The 22857-nt window shown below is 43.1% G+C and overlaps 1 protein-coding gene across 2 annotated transcripts; it reads left to right on the top strand.

Annotated features, from left to right (window-relative positions):
* Nucleotides 1-657: 657 nt before the first annotated feature.
* Nucleotides 658-19315, top strand: arl6 (ADP-ribosylation factor-like 6). 2 transcript variants are annotated; one of them, XM_042314255.1, is made up of 8 exons: nucleotides 658-859; nucleotides 5708-5860; nucleotides 9270-9331; nucleotides 11199-11267; nucleotides 11504-11638; nucleotides 14445-14574; nucleotides 15737-15792; nucleotides 17453-19315. In XM_042314255.1, exons 2-7 carry the CDS (start codon nucleotides 5738-5740, stop codon nucleotides 15770-15772), a joined length of 555 nt encoding a protein of 184 aa, XP_042170189.1. In that variant the 5' UTR covers nucleotides 658-859; nucleotides 5708-5737; the 3' UTR covers nucleotides 15773-15792; nucleotides 17453-19315. The 2 variants fall into 2 exon arrangements, with proteins under 2 accessions (XP_042170189.1, XP_042170188.1); XM_042314254.1 differs by having other exon boundaries at nucleotides 662-859; nucleotides 11504-11598.
* Nucleotides 19316-22857: the final 3542 nt, after the last annotated feature.

Here is a 22857-nt window from a genome sequence, read left to right as displayed (position 1 = left end):
TCCTATATGCACACTGACAGGATAAATACACAGATACAACACTCCTATATGCACCCTGACAGGATAAATAGACTCAGACAACACACTTGAGTAGGGTGAATGATAAGAATGCTTTCTCCCTTCTCACGCAAGCGCACACACACATATACTCCAATCAGCATCCTCATTCATCCCTGTCACTGAAGAGATGCCCACTTATTATCCTGACATTGAGAGCTCTCATGGGGTGGATCTGTGCAACAGGTGCTCAGGACGTTTTGGGGGCGACACTACTTCCTCCCATCCCAGCAATGCACTCTGGGATCTGTAGTAGCATACATATACATGTTATGAATGCATTTTTTTTCCCTCCTTCCAATGTTCAAATGTATTTTTTTATAATTTATTAAGGGACATTGTCCACCCTAACTGGTGATTAATAAAAGCCTTGTAGGCTGGGTGTTTGTAACATAATATGTAGGCTCTGCTGAGGGAGATGTTGTTATATAGTATTGCCATCATTTTGACTCAACTATTAAAATATTATTCCTATTGGTGTGATTTAGTCATTTTATGGTAAAAAAAGAAGAAAAAAAAGTGGTCTATTATCATGATGTTGTAATACCCATGGTTGTCCAGTGGGTGGCGCACTTGAGTCAAAAAAAAGTCTCTCTCCGTCGTCCTGACAACGCCGTGTAAAACTCCCAGTGCTTTCTGAGGGACCAAAACAACACACACTGACATGTTGTGACAAGAGAAATGACTGAAAACATCAACATGTCATCGCGTTGACTGGTTATGACTGAGTTTTGAAAAACGTTTTGATATTTGAAGAAGAAGAAAGAAAAAGAGAAGAATCGTACGTAAAGATCTCTTACAGGTAAAGAGAAGATACATTGCGCATAATGCTGCCGGAAGTAGATAGCTAACGTTTGATAGCTTAGCTATCGTTTCTTTTCAGTGAGATTATAAGCACATTGAGTACATCCCATTAAACCCAGTTTAGTCAACTCAAAGCTGGTCAAGCTACGTTTTGGTAAACTAGGTCCAAGGTTGAACTAAAATCGCTAGCTAGTCACGCTGCTAACTATCTAACCAGATGGCTAGCTAGGGTTAATTTGCTAATGTATTAACAGCTAGCTATCCTAACATGTTACGCTAACTAGCTAGCTAGCTACATCAGAAAAAAGGGGGTATCAACTCTATTCTCTTTCGTTGTTGCTGGCGCATTAGCTACGAATTAAAACGAGACCCTCAACTAGCCTTAAATGTGATGATCTAGAAGAAGAAAACATATTGCTACGTGTGGCGCTTGTTGTAGCTATTGTAAATGCTAGGTTAGCTAGCTAGCGGCTAAACCCTCTTCTTCTTCGTGTGTTTCCGGCAGACTAGACGCTGTGTTCCGTATTGTTGCCTTTTGCAGGTCAGAGTTGCGGATTGAACATTTAGGTTAAAAAGGGGGGGGGTGCGAAAATCATAAATTGCATCACTTCTTCCCTCTTCCAGCCAAATGCCGTTCTTATGCCTTCGCGTCATCTCACTTCCGTCTTCCAGCCAAGCAGACAGAGCTAAGCATCTCTCACCATGCTATGTGGATGTCTGTGGATACATACCTGGGGGCGTATTCATTATGTCGAATCTGTTGCAAAACGTTTCTTAAAACGGAAGCTAAAAATCGAATCACATTTTATTGGTCGCATACACATATTTAACAGATGTTATTGGTCCATACACATATTTATCAGATGTTATTGGTCCATACACATATTTATCAGATGTTATTGGTCCATATTTATCATGTTATTTCCATATTTATCAGATGTTATTGGTCCATATTTATCAGATGTTATTGGTCCATACACATATTTATCAGATGTTATTGGTCCATATTTATCAGATGTTATTGGTCCATACACATATTTAACAGATGTTATTGGTCCATATTTAACAGATGTTATTGGTCCATACACATATTTATCAGATGTTATTGGTCCAGACACATATTTATCAGATGTTATTGGTCCATATTTAGCAGAGGTTATTGGTCCATACACATATTTATCAGATGTTATTGGTCCATATTTATCAGATGTTATTGGTCCATATTTAACAGATGTTATTGGTCCATATTTAACAGATGTTATTGGTCCATATTTATCAGATGTTATTGGTCCATATTTTAACAGATGTTATTGGTCCATACATATTTAACAGATGTTATTGGTCCATATTTACATATTTAACAGATGTTATTGGTCCATATTTATCAGATGTTATTGGTCCATATTTAACAGATGTTATTGGTCCATATTTAACAGATGTTATTGGTCCATACACATATTTAACAGATGTTATTGGTCCATATTTAACAGATGTGTTATTGGTCCATATTTAACAGATGTTATTGGTCCATATTTATCAGATGTTATTGGTCCATATTTAACAGATGTTATTGGTCCATATTTATCAGATGTTATTGGTCCATATTTAACAGATGTTATTGGTCCATACACATATTTAACAGATGTTATTGGTCCATATTTATCAGATGTTATTGGTCCATATTTAACAGATGTTATTGGTCCATACACATATTTATCAGATGTTATTGGTCCATATTTATCAGATGTTATTGGTCCATATTTATCAGATGTTATTGGTCCATATTTATCAGATGTTATTGGTCCATATTTAACAGATGTTATTGGTCCATATTTAACAGATGTTATTGGTCCATATTTAACAGATATTTATTTAACAGATGTTATTGGTCCATACACATATTTAACAGATGTTATTGGTCCATACACATTGTGGTTTATCAGATGTTATTGGTCCATACACATATTTATCAGATGTTATTGGTCCATATTTAGCAGATGTTATTGGTCCATATTTAGCAGATGTTATTGGTCCATATTTAACAGATGTTATTGGTCCATATTTAACAGATGTTATTGGTCCATATTTAACAGATGTTATTGGTCCATATTTAACAGATGTTATTGGTCCATATTTAACAGATGTTATTGGTCCATATTTATCAGATGTTATTGGTCCATATTTATCAGATGTTATTGGTCCATATTTAACAGATGTTATTGGTCCATACACATATTTAGCAGATGTTATTGGTCCATATGTTATTGGTCCATACACATATTTAGCAGATGTTATTGGTCCATATTTAACAGATGTTATTGGTCCATATTTAGACAGATGTTATTGGTCCATATTTAGCAGATGTTATTGGTCCATACACATATTTAACAGATGTTATTGGTCCATATTTAACAGATGTTATTGGTCCATATTTATCAGATGTTATTGGTCCATATTTATCAGATGTTATTGGTCCATATTTATCAGATGTTATTGGTCCATACACATATTTAGACAGATGTTATTGGTCCATATTTATCAGATGTTATTGGTCCATATTTAACAGATGTTATTGGTCCATACACATCCATTTATCAGATGATTTATCAGATGTTATTGGTCCATACACATATTTATCAGGTGTTATTGCACCCCAGGTTAGTGAAATGGTTTTTTTATTAGCTCCAGCAGTTGCAGTACTATCTAACAATACACACTCATCTAAAACGTAAAAAATGAAGGGAATTATGAAATATGGAAGTATTAGAACGAACAATGGCGGAGTCCTACCTGAATTGGTCCAATAGAAACACCCCAGGTTGTAGACTAATGATTAGGCCCTACACCCCAGGTTGTAGACTAATGATTAGGCCCTACACCCCACCCCTACAGGTTGTTAGGCCCTAGACTAATGATTAGGCCCTACACCCCAGGTTGTAGACTAATGATTAGGCCCTACACCCCAGGTTGTAGACTAATGATTAGGCCCTACACCCCAGGTTGTAGACTAATGATTAGGCCCTACACCCCAGGTTGTAGACTAATGATTAGGCCCTACACCCCAGGTTGTAGACTAATGATTAGGCCCTACACCCCAGGTTGTAGACTAATGATTAGGCCCTACACCCCAGGTTGTAGACTAATGATTAGGCCCTACACCCCAGGTTGTTTAGTCTAATGATTAGGCCCCTACACCCCAGGTTGTAGACTAATGATTAGGCCCTACACCCCAGGTTGTTAATGAGACTAATGATTAGGCCCTACACCCCAGGTTGTTTTAGTCTAATGATTAGGCCCTACACCCCAGGTTGTTTAGACTAATGATTAGGCCCTACACCCCAGGTTGTTTAGACTAATGATTAGGCCCTACACCCCAGGTTGTTTAGACTAATGATTAGGCCCTACACCCCAGGTTGTAGACTAATGATTAGGCCCTACACCCCAGGTTGTAGACTAATGATTAGGCCCTACACCCCAGGTTGTAGACTAATGATTAGGCCCTACACCCCAGGTTGTAGACTAATGATTAGGCCCTACACCCCAGGTTGTTTAGACTAATATTAGGCCCTACACCCCAGGTTGTAGACTGATTAGGCCCTACACCCCAGGTTGTTTAGACTAATGATTAGGCCCTACACCCCAGGTTGTAGACTAATGATTAGGCCCTACACCCCAGGTTGTTTAGACTAATGATTAGGCCCTACACCCCAGGTTGTTTAGACTAATGATTAGGCCCTACACCCAGGTTGTTTAGTCTAATGATTAGGCCCTACACCCAGGTTGTTTAGACTAATGATTAGGCCCTACACCCCAGGTTGTTTAGACTAATGATTAGGCCCTACACCCCAGGTTGTTTAGACTAATGATTAGGCCCTACACCCCAGGTTGTTTAGACTAATGATTAGGCCCTACACCCCAGGTTGTTAATGATTAGGCCCTACACCCCAGGTTGTTTAGACTAATGATTAGGCCCTACACCCCAGGTTGTAGACTAATGATTAGGCCCTACACCCCAGGTTGTTTAGACTAATGATTAGGCCCTACACCCCTAAGGTTGTTTGTAGACTAATGATTAGGCCCTACACCCCAGGTTGTTTAGACTAATGATTAGGCCCTACACCCCAGGTTGTTTAGTCTAATGATTAGGCCCTACACCCCAGGTTGTTTAGACTAATGATTAGGCCCTACACCCCAGGTTGTTTAGACTAATGATTAGGCCCTACACCCCAGGTTGTTTAGACTAATGATTAGGCCCTACACCCCAGGTTGTTTAGACTAATGATTAGGCCCTACACCCCAGGTTGTAGACTAATGATTAGGCCCTACACCCCAGGTTGTAGACTAATGATTAGGCCCTACACCCCAGGTTGTTTAGACTAATGATTAGGCCCTACACCCCAGGTTGTAGACTAATGATTAGGCCCTACACCCCAGGTTGTTTAGACTAATGATTAGGCCCTACACCCCAGGTTGTTTAGACTAATGATTAGGCTAGGCCCTACACCCCAGGTTGTTTAGACTAATGATTAGGCCCTACACCCCAGGTTGTTTAGACTAATGATTAGGCCCTACACCCCAGGTTGTTTAGACTAATGATTAGGCCCTACACCCCAGGTTGTAGACTAATGATTAGGCCCTACACCCCAGGTTGTAGACTAATGATTAGGCCCTACACCCCAGGTTGTTTAGACTAATGATTAGGCCCTACATCCCAGGTTGTAGACTAATGATTAGGCCCTACACTCCAGGTTTGCAGTGAACATTTAGTTGTCACACGTTTATTTCTTTGTGATGGTCTTAGCTACTATAATATATATTATATATTATATATATTTTTATTCAACAGAGACCCCCCCGGGAATAAGACGGAACAACAATGGGTCTGTTTGATAAACTAGCAGGCTGGTTGGGGCTGAAGAAGAAGGAAGTGAATGTTCTGTGTCTGGGATTGGACAACAGCGGCAAGACCACTATCATCAACCAACTCAAACCATCCAATGTAAGTCTACACTGGTAGCCTGGATCAAATTACGCCTACTTACTTAATGATCTAGGATGAGAATGAGTTAGTGGTTTGCTGTGATATAGTATGACCTTATAAAGACATAGCTTGTTAAACCCACATACAGTGGGGAGAACAAGTATTTGATACACTGCCGATTTTGCAGGTTTTCCTACTTACAAAGCATGTTGAGGTCTGTAATTTTTATCATTGGTCTGTATGGAGGACTGGGCCAAAATCCCTGCTGCAGTGTGTGCAAACCTGGTCAAGAACTACAGGAAACATATGATCTCTGTAATTGCAAACATAGGTTTCTGTACCAAATATTAAGTTCTGCTTTTCTGATGTATCAAATACTTATGTCATGCAATAAAATGCAAATTAATTACTTAAAAATCAGACAATGTGATTTTCTGGATTTTTGTTTTAGATTCCGTCTCTCACAGTTGTAGTGTACCTATGATAAAAATTACAGACCTCTACATGCTTTGTAAGTAGGAAAACCTGCAAAATCGGCAGTGTATCAAATACTTGTTCTCCCCACTGTATATACAGGTGTAAAAAAATGAAAACACTTTAGGATTGGTTTACAGAGGATAAGGATTCCTTCTCCTCCTGAAGAGGGATGGTGGAGAGAGGAACAAGGAGACACCGCAGGGAGAGAGGTAGAGAAGAGGGGGAGATGGAGAGAGGTAGAGAAGAGGAGATGGAGGAGGAGATGGAGAGAGAGAGGAGAAGATGGAGAGAGAGAGGAGGAGATGGAGGGAGAGAGAGGAGGAGATGGAGGGAGGAGGAGATGGAGAGAGAGAGGAGGAAATGGAGGGAGGAGGAGATGGAGAGAGAGAGAGGAGGAGATGGAGGGAGAGAAGATGCGATGGAGGGAGAGAGAGGAGGAGCTGGAGAGAGGGTAGGAGATGGAGAGAGAGAGGAGGAGATGGAGGGAGAGAAGAGGAGATGGAGAGAGGGTAGGAGATTGAGAGAGAGAGGAGGAGATGGAGGGAGAGAAGATGAGATGGAGGGAGAGAGAGAGGAGGAGCTGGAGAGAGAGGGGGAGATGGAGAGAGAGAGGAGGAGATGGAGGGAGAGAAGAGGAGATGGAGAGAGGGTAGGAGATGGAGAGAGAGAGGAGGAGATGGAGGGAGAGAAGAGGAGATGGAGAGAGGGTAGGAGATTGAGAGAGAGAGGAGGAGATGGAGGGAGAGTTGAGGAGATGGAGAGAGGGTAGGAGATTGAGAGAGAGAGGAGGAGATGGAGGGAGAGAAGATGAGATGGAGGGAGAGAGAAAGAGGAGGAGCTAGAGAGAGAGGGGGAGATGGAGAGATGGAGGAGATGGAGAGGAGGAGATGGAGAGAGAGAGGAGGAGATGGAGAGGAGGAGATCTTATTTTACTGTTAAATTAACCTTCCATTGTTACACATCGTTTTTTTGGTTCAGATTTAAAAACGACAGTTGTGTATCGAGCCATGGTGCCTTTACCAAGGTCAGAAACCATCAGGAACAACTAGAAACCTCTGGACTGTCCCCAAGACGTTTGGAGTGGACAGGAAGTGGTTGATGCAGAGAGAGAAGAAGAAGAAGACCAGGGATGAGGGATATCAGGGATAGAAGACCTCCAAGACGTTTGGAGTGGACAGGAAGTGGTTGAGCTGCTGAGAGAGAAGAAGAAGAAGACCAGGGATGAGGGATATCAGGGATAGAAGACCTCCAAGACGTTTGGAGTGGACAGGAAGTGGTTGATGCTGAGAGAGAAGAAGAAGAAGACCAGGGATGAGGGATATCAGGGATAGAAGACCTCCAAGACGTTTGGAGTGGACAGGAAGTGGTTGATGCAGAGAGAGAAGAAGAAGAAGACCAGGGATGAGGGACATCAGGGATAGACGACCTCCAAGACGTTTGGAGTGGACAGGAAGTGGTTGATGCAGAGAGAGAAGAAGAAGAAGACCAGGGATGAGGGACATCAGGGATAGACGACCTCCAAGACGTTTGGAGTGGACAGGAAGTGGTTGATGCAGAGAGAGAAGAAGAAGAAGACCAGGGATGAGGGACATCAGGGATAGATGACCTCCAAGACGTTTGGAGTGGACAGGAAGTGGTTGATGCAGAGAGAGAGAGCAGCATGCACTACTAATCTATTCCTGTGTAATTAACCACTACTAATCTATTCCTGTGTAATTAACCACTACTAATCTATTCCTGTGTAATTAACCACTACTAATCTATTCCTGTGTAATTAACCACTACTAATATATTCCTGTAATTAACCACTACTAATATATTCCTGTGTAATTAACCACTACTTTTTATTTATTTATTAATATATATTTTTATTTAACCAGGTAGGCCAGTTGAGAACAAGTTCTCATTTACAACTGCGACCTGGCCAAGATAAAGCAAAGCAGTGCGACATGAACAACACAGAGAGTTACACATGGAATAAAACAAACATACAGTCAATAATACAGTAGAACAAGTCTATATACAGTGTGTGCAAATGTAGTAAGATTAGGGAGGTAAGGCAATAAATAGGCCATAGTGGCGAAGTAATTACAATATATCAATTAAATACTGGACTGAATGGTAGATGTGCAGGAGATGATGTGCAAGTAGAGATACTGGGGTGCAAAGGAGAATAAAAAAATACAATATGGGGATGAGGTAGTTGGATGAGCTATTTACAGATTGGCTGTGTAGAGGTTCAGTGATCTGTAAGCTGCTCTGACAGCTGATGCTTAAAGTTAGAGAGGGAGATATAAGTCTCCAACTTCAGTGATTTTTGCAATTCGTTCCAGTCATTGGCAGCAGAGAACTGGAAGGAAAGGTGACCAAAGGAGGAATTGGCTTTGGGGGCGGCCAGTGAGATATACCAGCTGGGAGCGCGTGCTACGGGTGGGTGCTGCTATGGTGACCAGTAAGCTGAGATAAGGCAGAGCTTTACCTAGCATAGACTTGTAGATGACCTGGAGCCAGTGGGTCTGGCGACGAATATGAAGCGAGGACCAGCCAATGAGAACATACAGGTTGCAGTGGTGGGTAGTATATGGGGCTTTGGTGACAAAACGGATGGCACTGTGATAGACTGCATCCAATTTGCTGAGTAGAGTGTTGGAGGCTATTTTGTAAATGACATCGCCGAAGTCAAGGATTGGTAGGATGGTCAGTTTTACGAGGGTATGTTTGGCAGTATGAGTGAAGGATGCTTTGTTTGCGAAATAGGAAGCCAATTCTAGATTTAATTTTGAATTGGAGATGTTTAATGTGATTCTGAAGGAGAGTTTACAGTCTAACCAGACACCAAGATATTTGTAGTTGTCCATATATTCTACGTCAGAGCCGTCCAGAGTAGTGACACCAATCTAATCTATTCCTGTGTAATTAACCACTACTAATCTATTTCTGTGTCATGCAGGCCCAGACACAAGACATCGTCCCGACCATTGGCTTCAGCATCGAGAAGTTCAAGACATCAAGGTAATCAATAAGACAATAATGGATGACTGTACGATGGTCAGATGTTCTGAACTATTCCCTGAAGGTTGTTGGGGAATGTTGTCTGAACGTTACCACTACGATGTCCTTGAATGAGTCCCAAATGGCATCCCATTTCCAATATAGTGCACTACTTTTCTCTCCAGTCTTCTAAATCCTCCTCTTCTCTCCAGTCTTCTAAATCCTCCTCTTCTCTCCAGTCTTCTAAATCCTCCTCTTCTCTCCAGTCTTCTAAATCCTCCTCTCTCTCCAGTCTTCTAAATCCTCCTCTTCTCTCCAGTCTCTAAATCCTCCTCTTCTCTCCAGTCTTCTATACTCTCCTCTCTCTCTCCAGTCTTCTAAATCTTCTCCTCTCTTCTCTCCAGTCTTCTAAATCCTCCTCTTCTCTCCAGTCTTCTAAATCCTCCTCTTCTCTCCAGTCTTCTAAATCCTCCTCTTCTCTCCAGTCTTCTAAATCCTCCTCTTCTCTCCAGTCTTCTAAATCCTCCTCTTCTCTCCAGTCTTCTAAATCCTCCTCTTCTCTCCAGTCTTCTAAATCCTCCTCTTCTCTCCAGTCTTCTAAATCCTCCTCTTCTCTCCAGTCTTCTAAATTCTCCTCTTCTCTCCAGTCTTCTAAATCCTCCTCTTCTCTCCAGTCTTCTAAATCCTCCTCTCTCTCCAGTCTTCTAAATCCTCCTCTTTCTCCAGTCTTCTAAATCCTCCTCTTCTCTCCAGTCTTCTAAATCCTCCTCTTCTCTCCAGTCTTCTAAATCCTCCTCTTCTCTCCAGTCTTCTAAATCCTCCTCTCTCTCCAGTCTTCTAAATCCTCCTCTTCTCTCCAGTCTTCTAAATCCTCCTCTTCTCTCCAGTCTTCTAAAACCTCCTCTCTCTCCAGTCTTCTAAATCCTCCTCTTCTCTCCAGTCTTCTATACTCTCCTCTTCTCTCCAGTCTTCTAAATCCTCCTCTTCTCTCCAGTCTTCTAAATCCTCCTCTTCTCTCCAGTCTTCTAAAACCTCCTCTTCTCTCCAGTCTTCTAAATCCTCCTCTTCTCTCCAGTCTTCTAGTCTTCTAAATCCTCTTCTTCTCTCCAGTCTTCTAAATCCTCCTCTTCTCTCCAGTCTTCTAAATCCTCCTCTTCTCTCCAGTCTTCTAAATCCTCCTCTTCTCTCCAGTCTTCTAAATCCTCCTCTTCTCTCCAGTCTTCTAAATCCTCCTCTTCTCTCCAGTCTTCTAAATCCTCCTCTTCTCTCCAGTCTTCTAAATCCTCCTCTTCTCTCCAGTCTTCTAAATCTCCTCTTCTCTCCAGTCTTCTAAATCCTCCTCTTCTCTCCAGTCTTCTAAATCCTCCTCTTCTCTCCAGTCTTCTAAATCCTCCTCTTCTCTCCAGTCTTCTAAATCCTCCTCTCTCTCCAGTCTTCTAAATCCTCCTCTTCTCTCCAGTCTTCTAAATCCTCCTCTTCTCTCCAGTCTTCTAAATCCTCCTCTTCTCTCCAGTCTTCTAAATCCTCCTCTTCTCTCCAGTCTTCTAAATCCTCCTCTTCTCTCCAGTCTTCTAAATCCTCCTCTTCTCTCCAGTCTTCTAAATCCTCCTCTTCTCTCCAGTCTTCTAAATCCTCCTCTTCTCTCCAGTCTTCTAAACTCTCCTCTTCTCTCCAGTCTTCTAAATCCTCCTCTTCTCTCCAGTCTTCTAAATCCTCCTCTCTCTCCAGTCTTCTAAATCCTCCTCTTCTCTCCAGTCTTCTAAATCCTCCTCTCTCTCCAGTCTTCTAAATCCTCCTCTTCTCTCCAGTCTTCTAAATCCTCCTCTTCTCTCCAGTCTCTAAATCCTCCTCTTCTCTCCAGTCTTCTAAATCCTCCTCTTCTCTCCAGTCTCTCCTTCACAGTGTTCGACATGTCTGGCCAAGGGCGATACAGAAACCTCTGGGAACATTACTACAAGTGAGTCTGTTCAGACACACACACACACACACACACACACACACACACACACACACACACACACACACACACACACACACACACACACACACACACACACACACACACACACACATACACACAATACACACACACACACACACACACAGTGATACACACACACACACACACACACACACACACGGTAGGTAGTACTGACAGTGAATCATGTTGACCCTTGCCCCCTCTCTCCCCAGGGAGGGTCAAGCCATCATCTTTGTGGTGGACAGTGGAGACAAGTTGAGGATGGTGGTCGCTAAAGAGGAACTGGACACCCTCCTCAACCACCCAGGTGAATCATCTTCCTCATTATACACTCCTGAACCACCCAGGTGAATCATCTTCCTCATTATACACTCCTCCTGAACCACCCAGGTGAATCATCTTCCTCATTATTCACTCCTGAACCACCCAGGTGAATCATCTTCCTCATTATACACTCCTGAACCACCCAGGTGAATCATCTTCCTCATTATACACTCCTCAACCACCCAGGTGAATCATCTTCCTCATTATACACTCCTCCTGAACCACCCAGGTGAATCATCTTCCTCATTATACACTCCTGAACCACCCAGGTGAATCATCTTCCTCATTATACACTCCTCCTGAACCACCCAGGTGAATCATCCTCCTCATTATACACTCCTGAACCACCCAGGTGAATCATCCTCCTCCTAGTCTTTTTAACGTAATGTCCCTTTACCTCCACAGTTAAACGCCTGGTCTTTTTAACGTAATGTCCCTTTACCTCCACAGTTAACGCCTGGTCAACGTAATGTCCTTTACCTCCACAGTTGAATCCCTCATTATACACTCCCTTTACCTCCACAGTTAACGCCTGGTCTTTTTAACGTAATGTCCCTTTACCTCCACAGTTAAACGCCTGAACGTAATGTCCCTTTACCTCCACCCAGTTAATCATCCTGGTCTTTTTAACGTAATGTCCCTTTACCTCCACAGTTAAAAATTATGGTCTTTTTAATGTCCCTTTACCACCGTGATTCTAATTGTCTCTGTAGACCCAATTCCCTTGTCTCCTCCACAGTTAACGCCTGGTCTTTTTAACGTAATGTCCTTTACCTCCACAGTTAACGCCTGGTCTTTTTAACGTAATGTCCCTTTACCTCCACAGTTAACGCCTGGTCTTTTTAACGTAATGTCCCTTTACCTCCACAGTTAACGCCTGGTCTTTTTAACGTAATGTCCCTTTACCTCCACAGTTAAACGCCTGGTCTTTTGTTGTGTTGATCTGTAGATTAACACTGTTATACCCACATGGTCCCTATCAATGGCACAGCTATTAACCACAGACTGTACAGTACCTGAGAGACCTTAGAAATAATTGTATGTGTTGTCATTAAAAAAAGTATTATTTACTATTGGGGGGTATTAGGGGTATTAGGGGTCAGTGATTCTGAATTGACCATAAACCGCCTCCTGTACATTGAGCCTTAACCTTGTCTAACCTGAATGTCTCTGTTCCCTGATTCTAAGCACCGACAGATCCCCTGATTCTAACCTTGTCTCTGTAGACGTAAAGCACCTTGTCTCTGTACACCCCCTGATTCTAACCTTGTCTCTGTAGACGTAAAGCACCACCTGATTCTAACCTTGTCTCTGTAGACGTAAAGCACCGCCTGATTCTAACCTTGTCTCTGTAGACGTAAAGCACCGCCTGATTCTAACCTTGTCTCTGTAGACGTAAAGCACCGCCTGATTCTAACCTTGTCTCTGTAGACGTAAAGCACCCCCTGATTCTAACCTTGTCTCTGTAGACGTAAAGCACCGCCTGATTCTAACCTTGTCTCTGTAGTCGTAAAGCACCACCTGATTCTAACCTTGTCTCTGTAGACGTAAAGCACCGCCTGATTCTAACCTTGTCTCTGTAGACGTAAAGCACCGCCTGATTCTAACCTTGTCTCTGTAGACGTAAAGCACCACCTCTGATTCTAACCTTGTCTCTATAGTCTGTAAAGCACCGCCTGATTCTAACCTTGTCTCTGTAGACGTAGAAAGCACCGCCCTTGTCTCTGATTCTGAACCTTGTCTCTGTAGACGTAAAGCACCCCCTAACCTGATTCTAACCTTGTCTTTGTAGACGTAAAGCACCGCCTGATTCTAACCTTGTCTCTGTAGACGTAAAGCACCGCCTGATTCTAACCTTGTCTCTGTAGACGTAAAGCACCGCCTGATTCTAACCTTGTCTCTGTAGACGTAAAGCACCGCCTGATTCTAACCTTGTCTCTGTAGACGTAAAGCACCGCCTGATTCTAACCTTGTCTCTGTAGACGTAAAGCACCGACAGATCCCCCTGATTCTAACCTTGTCTCTGTAGACGTAAAGCACCGACAGATCCCCCTGATTCTAACCTTGTCTCTGTAGACGTAAAGCACCGCCTGATTCTAACCTTGTCTCTGTAGACGTAAAGCACCGCCTGATTCTAACCTTGTCTCTGTAGACGTAAAGCACCGCCTGATTCTAACCTTGTCTCTGTAGACGTAAAGCACCGCCTGATTCCCTGATTCTAACCTTGTCTCTGTAGACGTAAAGCACCGCCTGATTCTAACCTTGTCTCTGTAGACGTAAAGCACCGCCCCCTGATTCTAACCTTGTCTCTGTAGACGTAAAGTGAAACCACTCTGTAGACGTAAAGCCCCCTGATTCTAACCTTGTCTCTATAGTCGTAAAGCACCGCCTGATTCTAACCTTGTCTCTGTAGATGTAAAGCACCGCCTGATTCTAACCTTGTCTCTGTAGACGTAAAGCACCGACAGATCCCCCTGATTCTAACCTTGTCTCTGTAGATGTAAAGCACCGCCTGATTCTAACCTTGTCTCTGTAGACGTAAAGCACCGACAGATCCCCCTGATTCTAACCTTGTCTCTGTAGACGTAAAGCACCGCCTGATTCTAACCTTGTCTCTGTAGATGTAAAGCCCCGACAGATCCCCCTGATTCTAACCTTGTCTCTGTAGACGTAAAGCACCGCCTGATTCTAACCTTGTCTCTGTAGACGTAAAGCACCGCCTGATTCTAACCTTGTCTCTGTAGACGTAAAGCACCGACAGATCCCCCTGATTCTAACCTTGTCTCTGTAGACGTAAAGCACCGCCTGATTCTAACCTTGTCTCTGTAGACGTAAAGCACCGGCGGATCCCCTTGCTGTTCTTTGCCAACAAGATGGACGTGAGAGACGCCCTGTCTTCAGTCAAGGTCTCCCAGCTCCTCTGCCTGGAGAACATCAAGGACAAGCCCTGGCACATCTGGTAGATTACTGCACCTGTACATAGCCCACCTATAATTTAGCCCAAACAACTACCTCTACCCTACTGTATTTATTTATTTATTTTGCTCCTTTGCACCCCATTATTTTTATCTCTACTTTGCACATTCTTCCACTGCAAAACTACCATTCCAGTGTTTTACTTGCTATATTGTATTTACTTCGCCACCATGGCCTTTTTTGCCTTTACCTCCCTTATCTCACCTCATTTACACAGATCGTATATAGACTTGTTTCTACTGTATTATAGACTGTATGTTTGTTTTACTCCATGTGTAACTCTCTGTGTTGTTGTTGTGTGTCGAACTGCTTTGCTTTATCTTGGCCAGGTCGCAATTGTAAATGAGAACTTGTTCTCAACTGGCCTACCTGGTTAAATAAAGGTGTTCTCAACTAGCCTACCTGGTTAAATAAAGGTGTTCTCAACTAGCCTACCTGGTTAAATAAAGGTGTTCTCAACTAGCCTACCTGGTTAAATAAAGGTGTTCTCAACTAGCCTACCTGGTTAAATCAAGGTGTTCTCAACTACCTGGTTAAATAAAGGTGTTCTCAACTAGCCTACCTGGTTAAATAAAGGTGTTCTCAACTAGCCTACCTGGTTAAATAAAGGTGTTCTCAACTAGCCTACCTGGTTAAATAAAGGTGTTCTCAACTAGCCTACCTGGTTAAATAAAGGTGTTCTCAACTAGCCTACCTGGTTAAATAAAGGTGTTCCTACCTGGTTAAATAAAGGTGTTCTCAACTAGCCTACCTGGTTAAATAAAGGTGTTCTCTACTAGCCTACCTGGTTAAATAAAGGTGTTCTCAACTAGCCTACCTGGTTAAATAAAGGTGTTCTCAACTAGCCTACCTGGTTAAATAAAGGTGTTCTCAACTAGCCTACCTGGTTAAATCAAGGTGAAATAAATAAACATTGAAAAGATATATGAGTTCTAAAACACCCAGAATCCTTGTTGGCACACATTTCATGTTTGTAGACCAGCACCACTACGGTTCAGTCCGTTACAGCGCATTAGATTTCATCGGGTCTGTTTAGTCCAACCTCCGGAACAGGCCTTTCTGGTTATATGACAAAACGTTGCCTTTTCTAATCGTTGTTGAACCGTTGGTTTTCACCGACCTGCTCTCTTTTGTGTCTGTTTCAGTGCCAGCGATGCTGTGAAAGGAGAAGGTTTACCTGAAGGCGTCGATTGGCTGCAAGGTGCGGCAGACTCTCTCTCTCTCTCTCTCTCGTGGTTTCAGCGCCACTAAATGTGTTTGACTTGATTTTTCTCCATAGTTATGTGATATGTAGAAACTAATAGCTTCATTTAAATTTAAATTTAATTATTTCCATTTGACTTCCGTCTGTAGATGAAATGTCACTGTGAGTATTTGACGTCATCAGTGTTTAGTGTAGTAGACTGGCAGTAGAACCCGTTAATTAACCTCTAGTCCACGTCATTAGTGTTTAGTGTAGTAGACTGGCAGTAGAACCCCATAATGAACCTCTAGTCCACGTCATTAGTGTTTAGTGTAGTAGACTGGCAGTAGAACCCCATAATGAACCTCTAGTCCACGTCATTAGTGTAGGAGACTGGCAGTAGAACCCCTTAATTAACCTCTAGTCCACGTCATTAGTGTTAGTGTAGTAGACTGGCAGTAGAACCCCATAATGAACCTCTAGTCCACGTCATTAGTGTTTAGTGTAGTAGACTGGCAGTAGAACCCCATAATGAACCTCTAGTCCACGTCATTAGTGTAGTACACTGGCAGTAGAACCCCATAATGAAACTCTAGTCCACGTCATTAGTGTAGTAGACTGGCAGTAGAACCCCATAATGAACCTCTAGTCCACGTCATTAGTGTTTAGGAGACTGGCAGTAGAACCCCATAATTAACCTCTAGTCCACGTCATTAGTGTTAGTGTAGTAGACTGGCAGTAGAACCCCATAATGAACCTCTAGTCCACGTCATTAGTGTTTAGTGTAGTAGACTGGCAGTAGAACCCCATAATGAACCTCTAGTCCACGTCATTAGTGTAGTACACTGGCAGTAGAACCCCATAATGAAACTCTAGTCCACGTCATTAGTGTAGTAGACTGGCAGTAGAACCCCATAATGAACCTCTAGTCCACGTCATTAGTGTAGTACACTGGCAGTAGAACCCCTTAATGAACCTCTAGTCCATGTCATTAGTGTAGTAGACTGGCAGTAGAACCCCTTAATGAACGTCTAGTCCACGTCATTAGTGTTTAGTGTAGTAGACTGGCAGTAGAACCCCATAATGAACCTCTAGTCCACGTCATTAGTGTAGTAGACTGGCAGTAGAACCCCTTAATGAACCTCTAGTCCACATCATTAGTGTTTAGTGTAGTAGACTGGTAGTAGAACCCCATAATGAACCTCTAGTCCACGTCATTAGTGTTTAGTGTAGTAGACTGGTAGTAGAACCCCATAATGAACCTCTAGTCCACGTCATTAGTGTTTAGTGTAGTAGACTGGCAGTAGAACCCCATAATGAACCTCTAGTCCACGTCATTAGTGTTTAGTGTAGTAGACTGGCAGTAGAACCCCATAATGAACCTCTAGTCCACGTCATTAGTGTTTAGTGTAGTAGACTGGCAGTAGAACCCCATAATGAACCTCTAGTCCACGTCATTAGTGTTTAGTAGACTGGCAGTAGAACCCCATAATGAACCTCTAGTCCACGTCATTCCAGTCGTCTGCCTTGGTCACCTTTCTCCCTTTGTCACGTGTCTCTAGATCCCTATAAACTTTCCACTGTTCATAGCTCTTCTTATGCCCTCTTATCACCCTCCCCTTCTTAGAGAACAATATGAGATCTGATTGGTTCCTCTGTTTTTGTTGTTTCAATCCAGATCAAATCAGAACGATGAGAACGTGAGAGGTTGAGAGAACGACGCGACGGGGAGGGGGGTGAGGAGGGGGGGAAATGCCATCGTCTGGGTGGCGTCATGGCAACACTGGAGTCCCTCGGGCGTTGACCCCCCTCAATGGTGTAAATTCTCAACATGACTCCTACCACCAACCACACACACACACACGCCTCAGAAGAGTTGGAGCCAGCTATGACCTTCCGACCTTTAAAGATCAACCAGTCTGGATGGAGGACTAGCCTTTCCAACGGCCCCTGGAAATAGATAGTCTTTTCTTCAGATAATTCACACATCTTCCCACCAGTTTCTCTTTTCACCCTCATTTCAAATGACCCACTCCCAATAAACCAGTTTTAAAAGGAGTGTTGTTTTGTTATGGACTGACATTCTACAGTAATGTTATGGACTGACATTCTACAGTAATGTTATGGACTGATATATTACAGTAATGTTTTGGACTTAAATTTTACAGTAATTTTTTTACACTGATATATTACAGTAATGTTATGGACTGATATTCTACAGTAATGTTATGGACTTAAATTTTACAGTAATTTTTTTACACTGATATATTACAGTAATGTTATGGACTGTAATGTTTTGGACTGTAATGTTTTGGACTGATATTCTACAGTAATGTTATGGACTGATATATTACAGTAATGTTTTGGACTGATATTCTACAGTAATGTTATGGACTTAAATTTTACAGTAATTTTTTTACACTGATATATTACAGTAATGTTATGGACTGATATATTACAGTAATGTTATGGACTGATATTCTACAGTAATGTTATGGACTGATATTCTACAGTAATGTTTTGGACTGATATATTACAGTAATGTTTTGGACTGATATTCTACAGTAATGTTATGGACTTAAATTTTACAGTAATGTTTTTACACTGATATATTACAGTAATGTTTTGGACTGTAATGTTTTGGACTGATATTCTACAGTAATGTTATGGACTGATATTCAACAGTAATGTTATGGACTGATATTCTACAGTAATGTTTTGGACTGATATTCTACAGTAATGTTATGGACTTAAATTTTACAGTAATTTTTTTACACTGATATATTACACTAATGTTTTGGACTGTAATGTTTTGGACTGATATTCTACAGTAATGTTTTGGACTGATATTCTACAGTAATGTTATGGACTTAAATTTTACAGTAATGCCTACTTGGTACTCTCAAAACACTAGTTTAATATGTCATGGTCATGTTGGATTCCCCTGGTAATGAACCGTAGACCACCAGCGGGGGAATCTATGTATTGGATCAAAATGATTGTGTCCTGTAAATGTTTGTGGGTTTAAATATACCGTGTGTTGTTGTTGTAGCTTAGCCAGGCTCATAGCATGACGACAGGAATAATATGATTTGTGTAATTCTTCATCAGAATTATATTTTGGTTATACTACAGTTCATAGGACTCAAATGGTTGTACATTTAGACGTTGACAGACACTTCAGGGAGAAAAAAAGGCCCAAGAAGTTGTAAAAATACGAAAACTCAAGACCCACAGGTTTTATCACAGCACACCTATGAATTAGTCCTTAGTTATCTAATGTGGAGTTTCTCTTCTCCAACTGAGTCTTCACGTAGTGTTTCCAACGGTTCTGAGATGTCCATTTATTTGCATTGTACTGTTGAAGGTATGAGCAGAATTTGCATGTATTTGACTGTGTTGTATCTGGTGAGGACAGATGGTATGTTGTCAGAGTATTAGTCTTCTACATGTTGTAAACAACAATGTAACATGTTATGTTTTATTGATCTACCTTCTGTGATACATGGGAGAATGATAGATTAAAGAAATGTAGTCTCTCTGTCTGTCTTTCTCTCTGTCTCTCTGTCTGTCTTTCTCTCTGTCTCTCTCTGTCTGTCTTTCTCTCTGTCTCTCTCTCTCTGTCTCTCTGTCTGTCTCTGTCTCTCTCTGTCTCTCTCTCTGTCTCTCTGTCTGTCTCTGTCTCTGTCTGTCTTTCTCTCTGTCTCTCTGTCTATCTCTCTGTCTGTCTTTCTGTCTGTCTCTCTGTCTGGCTTTCTCTCTGTCTCTCTCTGTCTGTCTTTCTCTCTGTCTATCTCTCTCTGTCTCTGTCTGTCTGTCTCTCTCTGTCTCTCTCTCTCTCTCTCTCTCTCTGTCTCTCTCTCTGTCTCTGTCCTGGTAGAAGACACATGACCTGGTAGTAGATCAGTGTCAACATGACTGAGAAGACACATGATCTGGTAGTAGACCAGTGTCAACATGAATGAGAAGATACATGACCTGGTAGTAGACCAGTGTCAACATGAATGAGAAGATACATGACCTGGTAGTAGACCAGTGTCAACATGACTGAGAAGACACATGACCTGGTAGTAGACCAGTGTCAACATGACTGAGAAGACACATGACCTGGTAGTAGACCAGTGTCAACATGACTGAGAAGACACATGATCTGGTAGTAGACCAGTGTCAACATGACTGAGAAGACACATGACCTGGTAGTAGACCAGTGTCAACATGACTGAGAAGACACATTTTTTATTTTATTTCACCTTTATTTAACCAGGTAGGCCAGTTGAGAACAAGTTCTCATTTGCAACTGCGACCTGGCCAAGATAAAGCATAGCAGTGTGAACAGACAACACAGAGTTACACATGGAGTAAACAATTAACAAGTCAATAACACAGTAGAAAAAAAGGGGGAGTCTATATACAATGTGTGCAAAAGGCATGAGGAGGTAGGCGAATAATTACAATTTTGCAGATTAATAACACTGGAGTGATAAATGATCAGATGGTCATGTACAGGTAGAGATATTGGTGTGCAAAAGAGCAGATAAGTAAATAAATAAAAACAGTATGGGTATGAGGTAGGTAAAAATGGGTGGGCTATTTACCGATAGACTATGTACAGCTGCAGCGATCGGTTAACTGCTCAGATAGCTGATGTTTGAAGTTGGTGAGGGAGATAAAAGTCTCCAACTTCAGCGATTTTCAATTCGTTCCAGTTACAGGCAGCAGAGAACTGGAACGAAAGGCGGCCAAATGAGGTGTTGGCTTTAGGGATGATCAGTGAGATACACCAGCTTTACCTAGCATGGACTTGTAGATGACCTGGAGCCAGTGGGTCTGGCGACGAATATGTAGCGAGGGCCAGCCGACTAGAGCATACAAGTCGCAGTGGTGGGTGGTATAAGGTGCTTTAGTGACAAAACGGATGGCACTGTGATAAACTGCATCCAGTTTGCTGAGTAGAGTGTTGGAAGCAATTTTGTAGATGACATCGCCTGGCTCGAGGATCGGTAGGATAGTCAGTTTTACTCGGGTAAGTTTGGCGGCGTGAGTGAAGGAGGCTTTGTTGCGGAATAGAAAGCCGATTCTTGATTTGATTTTGGATTGGAGATGTTTGATATGAGTCTGGAAGGAGAGTTTGCAGTCTAGCCAGACACCTAGGTACTTGTAGATGTCCACATATTCAAGGTCGGAACCATCAAGGGTGGTGATGCTGGTCAGGCGTGCGGGTGCAGGCAGCGAACGGTTGAAAAGCATTCATTTGGTTTTACTAGCGTTTAAGAGCAGTTGGAGGCCACGGAAGGAGTGTTGTATGGCATTGAAGCTCGTTTGGAGGTTAGATAGCACAGTGTCCAGGGACGGGCCGGAAGTATATAGAATGGTGTCGTCTGCGTAGAGGTGGATCAGGGAATCGCCCGCAGCAAGAGCAACATCATTGATATATACAGAGAAAAGAGTCGGCCCGAGGATTGAACCCTGTGGCACCCCCATAGAGACTGCCAGAGGACCGGACAACATGCCCTCCGATTTGACACACTGAACTCTGTCTGAAAAGTAATTGGTGAACCAGGCAAGGCAGTCATCCGAAAACCGAGGCTACTGAGTCTGCCGATAAGAATATGGTGATTGACAGAGTCGAACGCCTTGGCAAGGTCGATGAAGACGGCTGCACAGTACTGTCTTTTATCGATGGCGGTTATGATATCGTTTAGTACCCTGAGCGTGGCTGAGGTGCACCCGTGACCGGCTCGGAAACCCGATTGCACAGCGGAGAAGGTACGGTGGGATTCGAGATGGTCAGTGACCTGTTTGTTGACTTGGCTTTCGAAGACCTTAGATATGACCTGGTAGTAGACCAGAGAAGACACACTGAGAAGACACATGACCTGGTAGTAGACCAGTGTCAACATGACTGAGAAGACACGTGACCTGGTATGAAAGACAAAACAAACAAGGTGGGAAATATTATCGACATTACTTTGCACTTTTCACTGGCTGTCCAGTCCAGTTTTCATCTTTTATAGTTCCAAATTCTTTGTATTGAATTCTAATTTTGGGAAATAAATGTTGTCTTAGGTCTGAGTATTTGTCACAGTGTAATAGGAAATGCAGCTCTGTCTCTACCTCGCCCTTCTCTCCTCTCTGTCCCTCTTTCCCTCTCTGTCTCTCTGTCTCTCTCTCTCTAAACACTCTCTCAGTACTCCATCCCTAGGTGACCTCGGGCCTGTAACTCATCCCTTCCTCACTCCACTCCTCCTCCCCTCACTCCTCTCCTACCTCCTCCTCTCTCTCTCTTCTCTCAGGGTTATTCCTGCACCTTTGTGCTCAATCAGTTCTAATGGATCCTCTGGCTCCGTTTCAGATCAGTCCTCCCTCCCTCCTCTGGCGCTGTCTCAGATCAGTCCTCCCTCCTCTGGCTCTGTCTCAGATCAGTCCTCCCTCCATCCTCTGGCTCTGTCTCAGATCAGTCCTCCCTCCTCTGGCTCCGTCTCAGATCAGTCCTCCCTCCCTCCTCTGGCTCCGTCTCAGATCAGTCTTCCCTCCTCTGGCTCCGTCTCAGATCAGTCCTCCCTCCTCTGGCTCCTTCTCAGATCAGTCCTCACTCCCTCTGGCTCCTTCTCAGATCAGTCCTCCCTCCCTCCTCTGGCTCCGTCTCATATCAGTCCTCCCTCCTCTGGCTCCGTCTCAGATCAGTCCTCCCTCCTCTGGCTTCGTCTCAGATCAGTCCTCCCTCCCTCCTCTGGCTCCGTCTCAGATCAGTCTTCCCTCCTCTGGCTCCGTCTCAGATCGGTCCTCCATCCTCTGGCTGCTTCTCAGATCAGTCCTCCCTCCCTCCTCTGGCTCCGTCTCAGATCAGTCCTCCCTCCATCCTCTGGCTCCGTCTCAGATCAGTCCTCCCTCCTCTGACTCCGTCTCAGATCAGTCCTCACTCCCTCCTCTGGCTCCTTCTCAGATCAGTCCTCCCTCCTCTGGCTCCGTCTCATATCAGTCCTCCCTCCTCTGGCTCCGTCTCAGATCAGTCCTCCCTCCTCTGGCTCCGTCTCAGATCAGTCCTCCCTCTCTCCTCTGGCTCCGTCTCAGATCAGTCTTCCC

Source organism: Oncorhynchus tshawytscha, unplaced genomic scaffold (genome assembly GCF_018296145.1).
Source record: "Oncorhynchus tshawytscha isolate Ot180627B unplaced genomic scaffold, Otsh_v2.0 Un_contig_3187_pilon_pilon, whole genome shotgun sequence".
In the NCBI taxonomy this organism is placed as follows: Eukaryota; Metazoa; Chordata; class Actinopteri; order Salmoniformes; family Salmonidae; genus Oncorhynchus; species Oncorhynchus tshawytscha.
Note: the sequence above shows the minus strand (reverse complement) of the source record. Positions and strands in the feature narration are given on the sequence as shown.